The 17,238-nt window shown below is 43.2% G+C and overlaps 1 protein-coding gene across 8 annotated transcripts in view; it reads left to right on the top strand.

Annotated features, from left to right (window-relative positions):
• The window catches only part of prdm16 (PR domain containing 16), a 184,376-nt gene that overhangs the window by 57,769 nt on the left and 109,369 nt on the right, over positions 1–17,238 (top strand). For all 8 annotated transcript variants that reach the window (XM_056383807.1, XM_056383815.1, XM_056383808.1 and 5 more), the window contains exon 2: positions 4,269–4,741. In XM_056383807.1, coding sequence (XP_056239782.1) covers positions 4,269–4,741 — 473 coding nt within the window. The remainder of the gene's footprint in view (positions 1–4,268; positions 4,742–17,238) is intronic.

Genomic DNA, 17,238 nt, shown 5'->3' with positions numbered 1-17,238 from the left:
CCACATCAAAATGTTTGGTCATTTATTGCTCAACCAGCTAGCCATTTTTCATATCTGTCATGCAACACACAGTCTCCCTCTGCATACAATTTTTTTTTTTTTTTCTTTCACCAGACGATCTTTTCTCCCCATATTTGGAGCCGGTGCAGAATTTTGCATAGTTTTGCCTTTTCCCTGGATACTGTCTTTTCATCAGTGCCTGACTTTCCTTTTGAATTGAACCAGATCAATTTACGGCCAGGCTAAGATACAGTCTCAGTGTGCGTTGGAGAGAGAAGGCAGTGAGGGAAATAGGACGTGTGTGCTTTATGATGGCCATCATTGGCACACGTGTCCTATTTCCAACTATTTTTTTTTGTTGTTGTTATCATAGCCATAGCCATGTCCACTGTGCTGCTTGCTGTCTAGCATACACCTGGCTCTGAATACTCAAGCTATTGTGGGCATCTCCTCTATAGCCTGTGGTCTACAGTGTTTTACAATCTGTGCATCCTTGTACGTAGAAAAAACAAAAGAAGCCCCTTTAACTTTGATTTTACAAAGATTCTCGATTTCATTCAATGGAGGCACAACTGCTTATTCTGCAAGAAATTAGTGAGTCCTTATTTGATGCATTATTTATAGGCTCCTTTTCAAAAGTCTTGCATGCAGTCAGTGTTGTTTCTTTCTACCCAGACTGCGTCGACAACACAGCTCAGTCTATATGCCACAAGGCACATGTGTTTGTGCGCGCCCAGGCAGACGGCAGAAAATGACTCCAGATCTCTATCTTTCTGCATTTAAGTCTAGAGTGCTCTGATTAAACACAACCACACCACAATTTGCCCGTTTGTAAGGCCCTTCGATTAAACCGCTGATTTTCAGCACCGTGTCAAGTTATTTTGCCATGGCAACGCTGATTGCAATGTTATCAGCATTTCATATTTTTGTAGCATTTTTTATTTTTTTTTTAGCCTTGACTCTTGAAAGGAAATGTAATTGATTTTTCTTTAATGGCTTGACATTTTCTTTATGTGCTAATTTTTCACATTGTTTAATGTGTATGTCAGAGGTTATTGTCTATAAATGTCATATCTATGTCATATCTTGTAATTTCACTGTGACATGCAGTAATTATAAGATATCATCTTTACCTACAACACCATCTGATCTCTTGCACATGTGTTTAGAGTACTGTAACAGCTCCTGCAGTTGCAAACAGATGTGTGTTTGTGTGATAGCCTGCATCTGTGTTCATACGTGCCCTAAAATCTTTGTTATTGCAAGCCATGCTACAAAGCAAAGAGCTCCGTTTATGGCACGCATTTACAATTTATCAAATAAATGGGATGCCTTCATGTGGCCTGGGCCCGGCTCTCAGGCTGAGCAGCGTAGTTTTCCACTGGAATAACAGCCGCTGAACAAGCAGCCCATTGTAGCCGCAGCCAGCACCGGGACCCCCAAGGTGCGAATTAATGATTGACCCCTGATGTAATCAGGATAAATAGCTCCCCGTAAAAGAGAAAGAGATGGCGAGAGAAACAGAGAGAGAAAGAACAACATAAGGAGCCAGGGAGAGGAAGGCACTATCTGGCCTGGGTGTTTTTTAAGAAGCCCTCGGGGAGACGAACCTAACATCTCTTTCTGGGTCTTTTGAGACCCAGAGCTAACATACAGCTATTTAAAAGCAGCTCAGTCGTCAGTTTTTAGACTCTTCGTCTCCTCCTCTTCATCCTCTTCCTGGCCCCTTTCATTATTTTCCTGCTTACTTTTCTCATCTGCAACTTTTTTCAACACTGGTCGAACATGGTCAGCTTGTGTTGCAGAGGGGAGGGGAGAGAGAGAGAGAGAGAGAGAGCGCGTCTCTAATGGTGAATAATCTAAAAAAATTCCCAGTTTTCTCTCCAGGCAACTTTTTTTTTTTTTATGAATTAACAAAGTTATGACTGAGAGTTGAAATTGTTTAATATCACACTGCCATGCCATTTCTACCTCGCTTTCCTGCTTCATGTGTCTTACAAAAGATGTTTTGTTCATTAAAATCAAGAAGGATTTTTTTCCCCCCCGTCCTTACTCAATTATTTGACGTAGTGATCTGTGCATTTTTGTGCACTAAGGCTCTTAAAGCCACATGGTATTTAATAGATTTTCCAAGGCTGTCTTTCTGCTTGTCAAAATTGCTCTCAATGGGTCAAGTGCCAGTGAGAGTGGGGGAGTGAAGAGAGAAAGTAAGTGTAAAAAAAAAAAAAGAAGTGTTTAACGGCCTCAAAACACTTTTGATTGTGCAGAGGGAGCAGCAGATAGGGCCGAGTTATAAAACTTTAATTGATCTGTGAAAAGTGGAAGCTACTGCTGGCTCACATGTTCCAATGCTTAATTGCACGGCTGGTCTGAGCCCCTATGAAACAGTGATCATTAAAAAAATGGGTTATTTTCCAGTCAAAATCACTGGATGACGCAAAATCAGTCATAAAAGGCTGGATTTTACTGCTGCAGCTTTATATGATAAGTTTCCCGGATCTGCGTGGACAGGCTGCAGGTTTGCCAGCCGCTGAAAAGCCCTTGTCGCATGCTTTCATAGTTTCACATTTCACATTTAAAACTTACATGTCAGTTAATTTAACAGCTTTCACAGTCCACATCTGTCACTGGGACCAAACCCAAATATTTATCAAAGAACAAAAAACTGATGCGTTGTACGATGAATGTGCTCTTGTACAAAATTCAGTGAGGACTCCTTTCCTACTTTCTTGATTAGCTCATTCAATCTTATGAATTTCTAATTTACAATCAATCAGTATAGCCTGCCTCACATTACCAGGCATATACAGGAAAGATATTTTGATTGATATACTCTTAAAACAGAAATAAAATGTATACATTTTTGTTTAAATTGAACTTATTAACAATGTATGGTATATCCATTCGATAAAGTTCATAAATTAAATTAAAATTCAACCCACAAACTTTCATTGAGCCCTCGTAAACTGCCACATACTAACAAGCAAATTTGAAAATGTCATGTTGCAGCTCCAGCTGAAACCTGGGATGCGATGGCAGGTTTGGCAGCGGGCTGCATGGAGGCTAGCAGAGGGAGAGAGCTTGATTGGAACCACTCCTGCTGTAATTTTGGGCCTAGTTAGCCCACTGATTGCCAGTCCCTGCGTTTAGATAGTAAAACTGCAGTGGTGCTTTAACTAAAGACACCAGGATCTGTCCAGAGACGAAAAGCAGGAGACACACATACATGTGTGCAGGCAAAACACATACACAAACAAACACGTGCAGACTCAGACGCTGGTTATTGAACTTCTATTGTACTTTTTCACTGCTGACTGAAATGTATTAGTGAATACTATACATACTGACTGAGCTGGCATCAGACGTGTGGTCAGATTTGTAATCCTTCTTATTCTTTGATCAGATTATTTCTGATTCAAATCCTAATTTTACCAATACTATGGTCTTTCAAGGTCTTGTACGGCTGCTTGTGTTCAACGTTTGAGAAGTGTGGCTTCTTTTGTTCAATAAAAAGAAAAACATTACTTACTTCTGTAGAAAAACACCTTTGTATTCCTCAAAATAAGGTACTGACGGTGAAGGGAACACACATAATGTGGTGTTAAAAATCCCAAACACTCCACTCAGACATGTCACTCATGGGATGAAACTTGAAGCCAAATGTTATGTGCCGCATCCCCACACACACTTGTAATGCTCATCATCATTTTCGCTCATGTTGGAGTGGTGGGATCCCGGAGCGCAGGCACAATCATGTTGTCAGTCCACGGACATGACAATAATAATAGGTGACGAGGCTAACCAGGTCAGAGATAGACAGAACCATTATTTGTAAGATGAGTCCTGGCAGAAAGCAGTGACTGTGATGGAACTGAGAACTTTTCCCATCAAGAACTTGGCCAGCCTGAAGCTTCATCTCTTCGTCTGTCTGGCTCTTCTCAGATAGCCTGTGGAAAAATCTGTGAAGTATGCATTCTGTTGCTGAAGGCCATCAAATGGATAGGTGCTCTTTTCTGACTACCCCTAAACTCTCTCCTCTCACAGTCTGGGTTTTCTAACAGTTTAGAGGTTTGGAGATTGAAGTGGAGTGTTTTTTGTAAAGTCAGGTCAAGAAGTCATCGGATGTGTAGTGTCCTACTGAATCTGGAGATGTAACTTAAAGTGTTTGATTCTCTGTATTTCAGGTCCTGAGTTTGGTGTATGTTGTGTTTTACCTCCTCCTCCTGCCTACGGTATTAACAGCCATCTCTTATATGTGTCTTTACCAGATGACAGTGAGCCAGTGGACAGCATGTACGACACAGAGGCTGACCTCCCGGGTTTAGCGGCCGGCAGCGGAGGTGGCGCTGACAGCCCAGAAGACGATGCAGAGGACGGCGTCATGAACATGTCCCCCCTGCCGTCACCGACTCCTTCCCATCCAAACAACAACCACCACCACCTGCTGCACCCCCACATCTACGCCACCCACCACCACCACCACCACCTCCACAACAACAGCAACAGCAGCAGCAATGACCAGGACTTCACCACACCCAAGGAGGGCTCGCCCTATGAGGCGCCTGTCTACATTCCTGACGACATTCCCATTCCCAGCGAACTGGAGCTGCGGGAGTCCTCTGTGCCTGGTGCCGGCCTCGGCGTATGGGCCAAGACCCACATTGGCGCTGGCGAGAGATTTGGTCTGCACAACACACTGCATCATGGTGCCACGGGCAAAGAAAGCTCCTTCGGATGGGAGGTAGGAACCACGCCGGCCCTTGTGCTTTGTAATTGGTTGATTTCTGTTTTTTTCTCTTTTCTTTTCTCCTACCACTGTCCATCACGTGCATGTTTTGTCACAAACACAAATCTACAGTAAGATATGAAATGGAAAAGTTATAGAAACAATGAAGCAACACCAAAGCGGGTAAGTGAATGGACGAGCTACTCTTCATTCACGCTTTCACATTTCCAGCCATCGCTCTTTATTCATAGGCATCTATCTCTTCATCAGCAAAGATGCCCGTTCCATTTGCATCCCCCGAATGATTGGACCTCATCTCTGACTCCTGCACACGCACAGACATACGTACACACACACACACATTTACAAAACACACTCGTCCAGAATTCCAGCAGCACAGCAATGTCAGATGGAAAAATCTGGCTGATTAGTGGAGGTATCAGCTTTTCTGGGCATCGGTCCGAGCGAGCACACTCATTTGGTCACGCCACCCGATATGGAAATGGAAGAAGCGTAGCCCAATGCGGTGGCTGCATATTGAACTATTAATTTTCATTTCAACATGACATTAGAGGATATTGAAGTTGCTTCAGTAAGCTCATTAGGAAAAAAAAAGGAACTCCTGATCTCTTTCTCTCGCTGTCTCTCTCTCTCTTTCTCATATGCCTAATCAGAGATGAAATATACTGGCCTGCTTTTCGTTTCACTGACTCCTTGACTCTTCGTTTTTTGGGTGGCGGTCTTTCACATAGGCTCATGTTACATTTGTATGTAATAAAGAATAGAGACTTAATCATTTGAACACTATGTCTGAAAGGACATGATGTGCTTGAATTAGACACCACCAGCTCATGTACAAAGTCACTCTGTTTGAATGCAAACTATACTTTAGAAAACCATAAAAAAGAAAGAAAATATTTTATGTTGAATGTTTGATGCTGATGCACCGCATGCATTGATGAGATAAAATGATAAAGCTTACTTACAGAGCAGGGAGAAATTGTTTTTCAGCTTACACGTCTCAAAACATCACGTTTCTCATATAGTGAAAACTGAGTGTGAAGGTAGTGGAAGGTGGCATTGACAGGCGATATTAGTAGTTATATTTTCAATGGGCTCATTTTTTTTAAGTTTCTCCTGAGAAAAGTTCTGTTAATATAACATCTCTGAAAAACTTGTATTGTAAATAATGTTCATGAATCAGTCATTGAAACATTTAAAGGAATTTCTAAAAGTTATTTTAATAGGTTCAAGAACTGGTTTCCTCTAAAGCCTTCATTTCTTTTTTCACTCTGTTTTCACTCTCGGTTGTAGGAGCATGCAGGCGATTAGAGCACACAGGCACACGCTATGTGGCTGTGTGCCAGGCTGAACATTTTCCTTTTTAAAGTTCATATTATGGCTAGCCATTCGGGGTGCAAAGGGCACCTCTCCAAAAGCTACAGTCTCCCTGTAGCTCTCATGTTTTCTCCCAGTTTTCCTCCTCCTTCCTTTTGTCTCTCCAGACACCCAACTAATGCATATTCATTATCTAAGCTTTAGCTCTCTGGCCTGTAGGAAAAAAAGGCCACCTTCAGCTCTAAAGAGATCCATTCACATGTGTGCTCACAGAAATGTCCTGGCATACACACACGCTGCTGCAGAAAGGGAGAGACCAGCATATTGTTGCACTTTTAAAATGTCTGGTTTTATTGGCCACTTTAAGATGCAGGGACTAATATCTTCCCTACCTACATATATTTGAACATCATATTGCAAAGTTATTTGTCTCCTTGTTTACCAGTTTTGGATTCATGTGCCACCTAGTTCAGTATGGACTTTTCGGTGACAGTTTGGAAGTACAGTTGCTTCTGATCTGTTTACATGTTGCCCGGTCAATTTTGTTTTCCTTCAGTTTTTGCCTCCCAACTGTCAAAAAGGAATGATTGATCCGTCTTCTTCCTCCTCCTCCTCCTCCTCCTCCTTAATGGTCATTGGTGGACTCAATCCGACTCAGGCTGTATTATTTTTTTAAGATATCCTGTCTGGTTTGGGGCTGGAAGCCTTCAGGGGCTCTCCTCTCCCAGACTCTTATCACAGATAGTCATAACAGTCAGCCTGTTGATAGTCATCAACAGACTCCCCTAGGAGTCCCATACACCCCCTTTCTCCCCCCTCTCACCATTTACCCCTCTACTCATCTACTGCCTCTGGTCTTAGACAAATAGACAGGCGAGGGGGGCAACAAAAGTATGGCTGAGTGAAAAAAGATGTTAAAAGAAGTGAGGGAGTAACAAGGATTAATGGGGATGGATAGAGGAAGAAAAGAAGATGCAAAAAAAAACATGTTTCTCACAGCATCAGAAACACAGGAGGAGTTCAACACTCAGAAATTCTGTTAATATCTGTGTGTTGTGCCGCTTCCCTGCCAAGACAGGGGGACGTGGTATGAGAGATGATGTCATCTGAGGTGTAAATATGATCATATCTAACTGAGACCTCTGACAATACATTATAGCTCAGCCCTTCTTGGGAGGGAGATGAAATTAGATTAAGTGCTTAATTTCGTTATCGCAGTGATTAGTTTAACTGTGCTTCCGTTTTATAATAAATGAAAATAGAATAAGTTGCTGATGTTGTGTGAAAACATTTTCTCCCAAAATGCTTCTAATAGTTAAACAGCTTTGTTTTGTTCTTGATGACTGAGTTTTAGGGTGATTGAGTTATCTTGAAATCAAAAGTAGTTGACTGTACTTCACATGTACCGTATCCCTGTAATCCTTAGGAACACAAAATCACCAAAATTACAGTTACATGGTTTTCACCCATCAACAATGATATATGCCATTTGCAGTAGTACACTTGAGTCCAAAACAGTTTAACTACATTGACTGCATTTTTGTGGATTTTTTACTAAGACTGGCAATAAGTCATTATGTTGGCTTTGCGAGCACCGCGGTCTACCAACGAAGCCAAGCAGTTCTAAGAATCTCACGGCAGACGACTGTAGTGCTTTCTGGATATGTCGGTTGAGGTGTAGATTGGTGGAGAGAAACAGAGAGAATAATAGAAAGAGAGAGTGAAAGAGTAGGAGCAAGGGAAAGAAGAAAGAGGAAGGCAGAGAGGAAGCCTACTATTGTCTGTCCGGGGGCGTCTGGGACTGGAAGAGGTGTTAACTCATACTCATTTCAGCGAGACGGACAGCTCAATCTAAGAGCTGCTTCGCTGCAGGCCATGGCCATTCTCTTCTGTCTCAGACTCCCTCTCTGGGCCAGCACCGAGTCATCCATTTAAAAACCATTATGCTCCCCCTTTAGCACAACATGATAGAACGCCAGGGCCCCAGGTCTACCGTATGTGTGTGTGTCTCTCTGTGGTTGTGTGTGCATAGGGCGGCCAGTCCCCCAGGATAGGAAGGCCTGAGCAAGCAGAGTGAGGAGAGGCCCTCAGAGAGTCCAGAGTGGGGATCTACTGTCAGAGTGACAGCTGCTATTATCTGCTTGGTAGATTGGCCTAACTTGCCTATTGATAGAGACATGTCACCATACAATGACTGGAGGTATTGTGCTCTTCACTGACTGGCATTCAGTGATCTGATCACTGATCTAACTCCCTTGGGTGTTTTGATGGCAGGAGAGAGGGCAACACATCTGTGGACGTGTTTAGCAGAGTGGTTCATGTTAATAGGAAAAAAAACTTTATATTTACATGAAGGAAATGTACAAATAATGATAAATCCTTCCTTGAAGAAGCAAGAGCGGCAACTCTGTCTTTGATCTGTAAAAGAAAAAACAAGGAAAAATCAAATCTCTGTTTGTATTCCGAACATTCATGAAGCAAGCAAACAGTATGGCCGAGCCCTTCCGATGCGATATTAATGGTGTTTACTCTCCCGTCTCCTTACCCTGTGACCACTGGGTGTGTCTTTGCACCTCTGAATCATGGGTTTTGAAACTCCTCCAGCACCTATTAGCTTTGTCTTTTCTCACTAGCTTTTGTTTCTCCAGCCTGAGTGTTTCCCCTCTCTCACTAACTTCTAGCTTGAAGGTCAACGCACATCAGGGGATGCAGCAAAATCTCGCCAACTGTGAGAAGGTAGAGTCACTTGCTTGTCGGTTCTGGACGATTTCCTTGCTGCTAAACTTATAATTACCAATCTTGGTGTTCTGGCATTGTCAACTTATACAATGTAAACGGTACACAGCTCAATACCTTCAGGGTGTCCTATATTCTCAGGCATGATAAGAGGGGATATAACAAGGACAAATAGTGCATTTTGATTTTAGGGATGTGCATTCATGTAGACCCTTTAGACAAGGTCAACACAAATGCTTTCACACACAAAACCCTGTATCATAGAGTCCATGTCAGCCCCGCAGCCATATTTGTCTGTTTGCAGCAGTGGACCTTGGGATGACTTTGTTGCCTGGCAAACTTCTGTCTCTCTGTCCCTCATTCTCCCTCTATTTACTTTTTGTGGGGTGATTTTCCATATCAGCATCATTCATCCAGTGATGTGTGGAAAGAGGCGAAAAGTATGCTAGCTCTTCTGTTTACCCTGTTATTGACTTAGTGATAGGCTAAGACGTCTGGCGGGCACTCTCATGTCGCCAAGGTCCTACGTGACAGATACCCATCCGGTCATGGCATCATGGCATCTCCCTCGCCCTCTGTCAGGCTCTAAATCCCCAGCTTGACAGCTCTCTCTTCACGGTGACGCTGTGCTTTCTTTTGTTCTCGACCTAGCTAAGCTCACGTCCTTGTCTCCAAATGATTGGGAGAAGAGGTCCTGGCGCGCCCTGACACTTATCTGTCCTGACCCACCTCCCGCCTCCTAAAGTGTTTGCTCACCTTTTGTGTTTTGCCTGAGGAGGGCGGATGGCCAAGCACTTATGCTGCAAGATATCCCAATAGGGCATTCAAGGTGCAGCTTGCAACTTGTCTGATCTGTATGCCTTCCACAAAAAGGTGTTCTTTATCTTGATGTTTGGCCCTAAAGGTGACTGGTACCGACCTGATAAGCCAGAAACTCCCTGGGACTGCCAAGAGACAGTAGTCACAGCAGGTGAATGGATACAGAGAGAGAAAGAGAGGGAGGGAGATAATAAGAGGTAGAGTCGTTTTCTGCTTGAGGTGACTAATTTGCTCTCCAGTGTTCTCACAGTGCCAGTCATGATGTTTCAATTATGAGTGCTGGTTAAGGTCAGAGAAAGTGAGCATTCACTAACCATAACACAGGCAACCCCAGTCCTTCACGAATGCATTTGTTCATCATCCATTTTAGACACTTAGTCTTAACATTACTTGTAGTTAACTTGAACCCCTACTGTGCAGACTATTGTATAGCATGAGTGAAGCTTTTCGTGTAAATGGGGTCATTATCATGTCTTTTAGTAATCAAATCAGGACCATGGTCTGATGAGCATGGCCTTGAGCTGAGAGTACTTCTCCCTGAAGCCACTTAACATGAAAAACAGCAGGCCTTCTTAGCTATACCTCCTCAAACCTAGTTCCATTGAAAAGTAGAGGATAATAATATATTAAAGGGTAAGTTCCCCTTAAATCACTCACCCCAACAAACTGCATATTTTTTCCACTTAGTCCTAGAACTATCTAGATATTGTGTTAGTTTTGAGATATCCATTCTTGAGACTACTGCTGCCAGCCCTATACAACAGAGATGGATAATGATTAAATTGTGAATAAAATGTCTTGCAAATTGATATCGAAAGGTTTTGATAAAAGAAAATCCTGGACACGTAAATCTGAAACTATCTGAGAGGTTATCAACGACCAGGGATTAGTAGAAAAATGTGTTTTGTGATTTGTGAGTTCTTTAAAGTTTGACTGTCCATAGTTTTAATTTTATATTTAACTGACAAAATCCACAATTTTTAACGCTGCACTGAAGTAGACACATACATCCCATTCATTCACATGCAGTGCTGTATTTAAAAAAAAAGATGAGATTTGAGCTTTTGAAAGTTATGAATTTATATGTATTGCATATTGCATGATCTGATATATGAAATTATGTGTTAACGTAAGGAGTTACTTTGGCACATGTGCTCAGAGTCCCACATTGTAATGAAAGGGATATCAAACCTGTGGTTTCTAATAACAGTATTGACCAACAGTGTGCGGTTTTCTGTCATCATTATTTGACTTTGACAGAAACCCCAAGTTTACACACAGAGCAAAAACACCAGAGAGAGAGCGTAACACCACAAGTCCTGGGCCTGGGTGTTGTAATATCTTCCATTCACGTTCATTTTATGTAGGTTTTAAACATGCCATTAGCCAATTTAATCCAATTTTCCCAGCTTTCGGAGCACTCCAGTGGAACAGATTCCATCTAATATTAAACATATGGTCGCTGTTGCCCCTAGAAACAACCACCGCAGCACTGGGCTTTTTTAAGAAGCTGTTAAAAACAAGCCTCCTGTGTCCCAGCGCAAACCATTGTCAATTATCTTCAGTGAACACAGTAATTGATAACGAGGAAGCAGGGCAGCAAATTAAATGTCAGGTTTGATTAGAAGCCTGATGCCTTATCATTTGTTCATAACTCATTACCAACATCTGTTAATTAGTTAATAAATTAATCTGCAGGGCTCAGATGAAAGGTGCGCGGGCTCCCGAGGAAGTACATGGGGCAAAGTCATCCATCTTTGAAGAGAGTGGAACTCAACAAATATTGTCCCTGGGATTTGGGCTGTTATTACTTGGTCATTGGTTTCAGACCTCAGCCACTCCAGCCAGGCATTCTCAATGGGACCTCTTGTTTGCCTGAATAACCCCCCCCCCCCACAGTTTCCTCACGCATCTCCACCACAATGCTATCCTTTATTGCGTGAGGTTTCTCTTTGCAGACGTGCTTTAAACATTAATTTAAAAACCCTCACATTGACCCATCAGTCCTCTGTGGTGAAGCACAGGTAACTCCTGTCCGATCCTCCTCTCCCCCTCTCTTCCTCTGTGTATCCAGTGAAACCCCATCGTTCATCATCGCTCTGATGAATAGTCCCATCAGTGAGGGCCTCGGGGCAGGAGCAGACAGTGATACCGGTCTTTGCCACAGTGGAAGATGATGACATTTGTCAAAGGCAGTTAATGCTGGTGATTAGATTTACGCTCTTATGTAGACATACCCTGTTCCGCCTTTCCTACTCTTGCTGCTAGAGTGATGTTTATAAATGAGTCATGAAACAAGGCTCATCTTACCTCTGCTCTGACTTTGTCTGTTGTACTTTATGTGACATATCTGTGTGAGTGTTATTTGTGTATTTAAATGGGTAGAAGTGCGAGCCCTCTAATGCAAGACCTTTGTTAGTCACAGATCACTCTCTCTTTCTTCCATTTTCACTCACTTTCCTTTCTCCCTCACATTAAATCTCAATCCCTTGTGCCGCTTAACATTTCTGTGCCTCAAGCAGGAGGTGGTGACCTATTAATCAGGTTCCCGTGGCTGTTGTGATTGCCATTTTCCATAATCAGATACACAACTCGGCCCAAAAGAATTGGCTGTAGAAATATCTATTTTCATTAACTCCTTGCAGTTCTTGTGCTGTACTGTAGACCTCAATTCATGAACAGTGAGCCCAGAAAGAAACTGAAGCACAAGGCTGTGCCTTTTAATTACTTTTTATCAGGTGCAAGGACTAACATTTCAGCACAGTGTGTCTGTCACAGTCAAACAGTCATGGTTCAAGCAGACAGTTCAAAGGGCCCTCATAAGCATATGACTGATTCTATAAGGAGAGGCGCTCACTAACCAATCATCTTATAGTATGAAACAGTATGAAAGTAGAAGTATAAAAGTTCAAGTAACCTTTCTATTCTCTGCTATTTAAAACTTTATATTTGTTTTAAAAGCTCCAGATAAATGTGATATTAATGTACTGTATGTTTTGGTGAGGACATGCTGTGTTGAACACATGTACATGTACAGGCATATAAACTGTACATTACCACACGCACATACATCCATACAAACATAAAGAGACACAGGCAGGGAAAAGACATTCTCCCATGTTATTCTTTCCTCTACTCGGTCATTTAGAATAACAGAGTAGAGTGAGAAGCTGAGCACGATGACGACATTAGATGTAAAAACAGCGCTGAATTGTTGAAGTGTCGAACACGCCGGGATGTCTTTACTTTGGAAAGATTCCGGAATCGCTCGAGTGATTTTTGCTCATTTTCTCCACCACTGTCATTGGGAGCAAGACCTGGCGTCTCGTCTGCATGAGACAACAAGGAGGTTTTGACAGAGTCAAGATTTGTAGAGGTGTGCATATTTGTGTTTGTGTGTGTGTGTGCGTGTGTGTGTGTGTGTGCGTGCGCGCACAGACACACATGTCCACTTTTTCGTTCATTAATCATCTTGGGCATTGGTCCACCCTCCACACAATCCTAAATCTGCCAGATTTCCCAACTAAAACAGGATCTCACCAGGAGTTTGGTGTAATATCTTAATTTAGAATGAGTGCTTGTGTCAAGATGACAAATAACAGTTAAAACAGATGTTTCCCAGACATTTCATTTATAAGATATCATTGCCCCATTCAATTTGTTTGCATTATTCTGCACACTAGTCACTGTGACACTGCCTTTTGATGTTTGATGGCTGTATAGTGCATCGGTATGGTAGTTGATTTTGATGTTTCTTATTTTGTTGTCATCAGAGGTAAAAATGAAGTATGGGCATGAGAAGTGCTTGAAAAGAGGTTTACTGGAATTTTATTGTTAAAAGATGGCTGTGATAGGAGTCTGACATTTCTTTGAAACAAAAACACAGCTTGGCGTGAGTCTTTTTGTAGTAAGACCTCAGACACCATGTAAAATTACATCAAATATTAAGCAAGTTATGACTTGGATGTCTAGATTTTCTACTTTTTCAATATAGCTGTCACCAAGGCTTTAACTTACATTTACAGTAAGAGTGAACACGACTCTAAAGACCTGAAGTATTATAGGTGACAACTTCATAGCTAGAAATACTGCTTCATCACTGCTGAACCCTAAGGAGGAGTTGATATGCAGTCACTGCCGACTAATACGAGACAGGAACAAGAGAGTGCACAAATGAAAATGCACCAAACACAAGTCATTCTACTCCTCACTTTATCCTCACCATCGGGAACAGCAACCTGACTATTAGTCTGAATCTCCAGAAAGAAAGGGAGGTTGAAAGAGGCTAACCACTGAATTTCCCTAATGGTCAGAGCAGTGGCAGTGCAAGCCTCTCAGTCACTCTGTCATATGATTCTGCTCTGTGTCACTCTTTCTGGAGAGGAGGTGAGCTGATGTCTGCGCAGCTGGTACGCAGCGGTACCCAGCATGCCACCTGGTACCACGACTTAGGCTTGAGCCATGTGCTACGCAAGATTTGCCAAACAGCAGAACAAAGGTATTGTCATATTATGGGGAGGTGAATGACTATGTGCATATACACTGAGAGAAATGCCCCCCCCCCTTCCCTTACTTTAATATTGGTGTTACAATTCCATCTATAATTGTAAAAGTATTATCTGTCAAATTAATGTACTGTATGTCATCTAAGTCCTGTTTTTTTCCTTACCACTTCTGTAAGTCATGCACTGTCCCTCATTATTTACCAGTAGATATCAAATACTGAAAACCCCAAAGCCTACAATGACATAGTTCATACTGTTTGCTGTTATTTTATTGAACCTGTGAGTGTTTCTGGTGACAAAGCCTGCTCCCCTCTGCTGGCCAAGAGCTCACAATGCCACTTTCTGAACAAGTGCTAAGTGCCTTTAACATTGTGTAACTGATGTTGTTTCTTAAGGGAAGGAGAGAGAGAAACAGGGATTCTAGTACAAGAAAAACATACAAGTGCAAAGTATAAGAGCACACCAGCAAACACACAGTGCACACACACACACACAAACACACACACAAACACACACATGCATGCACGCACGCACGCACGCACATGTACACACACACACAAACACTTGAAGAATGGTGCCTAAGAAACTACTCAAGTTGAGCAAGTCAGCTCCTTTCCAACAATGAGTGTGTGTGACACAAGTCACCAACACTTTCAGTGTTTAAACCACTTTCCATTTCCTGTTTCCTCTTTTTATCTCCTCTTCACTCCTGTTCTTGTAACACATATGTTCACAAGTACACGTACACGCACGCACTCACGCACACACACACACATACACACAACACTCTAACATTCACATGATGGATCACCACAGGGCCCTCTGAGGATCCTCACAGTACATTTATATAGAAACATGTTTACGTCCCGCTACAATGCTTGCAGATAGCAGACTGTGGTCTCCTTTTGCATACCAGTGTATTGTCAAGTACTGATCTCTGTGAAACAGAGATCATGTGATTTTTGGACAAAATACTCAACAGGTGCTTTAATTATGTCCAGATGAAATCCAGACTCAAATCTTTGCTTTTGTGATTCATTGATTTTTCAACCGCCTCTCTCAACCTTACGTGGCCTCCCTCTCTATTTCTCGTTTCTTTCCTTTCTTTTTTGCTCCCCCCCTCCTCTTTTCCTGGCCTCCGGGGTCCCAGTGCTTCTAATTCGGCCTTATCAGTGAAGTAATTTAGCTGCCACAGCTTGGGTTTCTGTCGCGCGGCAAGCGGCCCCATTGTCCTGCCCTGCTGTTGCTGAGATAAACCCTCGGATTGAACAAAGTCCGTGCTGACCTTTGCAAACTCCCAAATCTCGCTCTGTACACCCCACCAACAGAGATTCTCTCTGCCGCAAGCTCTTTTCTTAGGGTGGGGAGGCTTTGGGGCACATCAAGAAGGAGGGAGAAGGCGGATGAGTGCGTGTGCATTTGTATGTGTGTGAAAGAGTGAGAGTGTGTGGGGTCAGGGTGGATTGAGTGAGCGTGAGATGGACAGCAGAGAGGGATTAAGATGGCTGACTGAGCCTGTCTATATTTCCAATGGCACTTCGCTCTAAGAGGGAGGCAGAGGAAGAAAAAGTGCACTGCAAGCAAAGCATTCAAGTGTGCATTTTTCTGTCTCCTTCAGACTGTTAGAGGAGGCTTTTGTGAGCCACATTCTCTGACCTTCCTGCCTTCCACCGTTCAACCACAAATATGATTTCTTTGACGTAAAAGAGACAGTTGGTGTCTTAGTTGCTTGTACTTGCTGTAGATGTCCCTGAAACGGTTCATTGAGCGAATCCTGACAAAAGCACTGTTGAACTCCTCGTCTCTCCATTGTTATCTATCATGTCCTTCATTTCTTGGCAGAAGGCCCGAGAGGAGTCTGTCGGGATTGTTGCTTTGACACACAGTGAAACGACTAAAGAGGAACGGTTGAAGCCAAATGGCTGGGGGAGGTGGTGGGGGAGGCGGGTGGTGGTGGTGGTGGGGGGGGTTGATGCTGTGCCGGGGAGGTTTGGGGCACAATGCAACAGGAGTACCCTCTCCATTGTGAACCACTGTCATCCTTCAGAAGCCACTCGACTAGCTCTCCATGCCGCAAATCCTCTCTGCTCTCTATTCCAGCCGTCTGTCGGTCAGGCGGGGAACCTCATCAAAAGGTCTTGGAGTTAGGGATTGAAACAGAGTGGGTGGAGGATGGCAGAGTGGTAAAGGGAGGGGGGGGGGGGGGGGTGTAGTGTAGAGTCGGAATGGTGATGTGGCGGGGAACAGAGGCAACACAGGTCCCTAAGTTCAGGTGTGGGATTCAGAGTCAGTGATGGAAGATTGGAGAGAATCTGCGCCACTCTATCCGTTGGTCAGGGTGGCCCTGGGTTCATCCCACCCTTCATCCCTTCATCCATCCCCTCTTCCTTTCCACCTCCCCCCACCCGCCACCACCTGCCTACAAGCCACCACCAGTGTTCCCAGGGAGATGAGCGCCACGGAGAAGAAGGCCCACAAGGGATTAACTTTTCACATGGCTGGGAGTCCTCGTCTCAAAAGACCTGACAACCCCAGACGGCTTGATTAAAAAAGAAAAGAAGAGAAGAGAAGAGGAAAGGAGGGAGGGAGGGCACAGGAGGAGGAGAAGTGGGGGAATTCTTCACATGATGGCCCTGAGAGAGGGATTTTGGATATTGGGTGTCTTTTTTCCCTTCATCCAAAGCCCCCGTGTCTTGTTTGAGAATGAGCAAATTGTTCCTCCTGTTCTCTCGGCAGTCCGTGTGTTGCCCGGCCTAAAGATGTGGGTGGGCACCAGCACACACTGATGACTCCTTGCAGGAAACCTAGAGATCTCCTTCAATTTAAAGAAATCACGGTGGAAGTGGTGGATTTTGATTTTCCACTTTTCATCTGCTTTTTTTGAGAACCAGAATATTCAGTCATTAATTCTAATTTCCTCCGAGGATGGGATTATATTGTGATGTGTTATTTATTCATCCGTCATTAATGTATTATCAAAAGACCTCTGTTGTTCTGTGTATGTCAGCATTGCCTTACAGTCAAGGAAGACATTGGCAGAGAGAATCAGCGAACCATTGCCGGCTTAAAGTTCTAGTGTTCAAGTGGCAAGGCGCCCTATTTCCCCTCACTCTA

Source organism: Seriola aureovittata, chromosome 9 (assembly GCF_021018895.1).
Source record: "Seriola aureovittata isolate HTS-2021-v1 ecotype China chromosome 9, ASM2101889v1, whole genome shotgun sequence".
NCBI lineage: Eukaryota > Metazoa > Chordata > Actinopteri > Carangiformes > Carangidae > Seriola > Seriola aureovittata.
The sequence above is the reverse complement of the archived record's forward strand: the minus strand, read 5'-3'. Positions and strand labels throughout refer to the sequence as shown.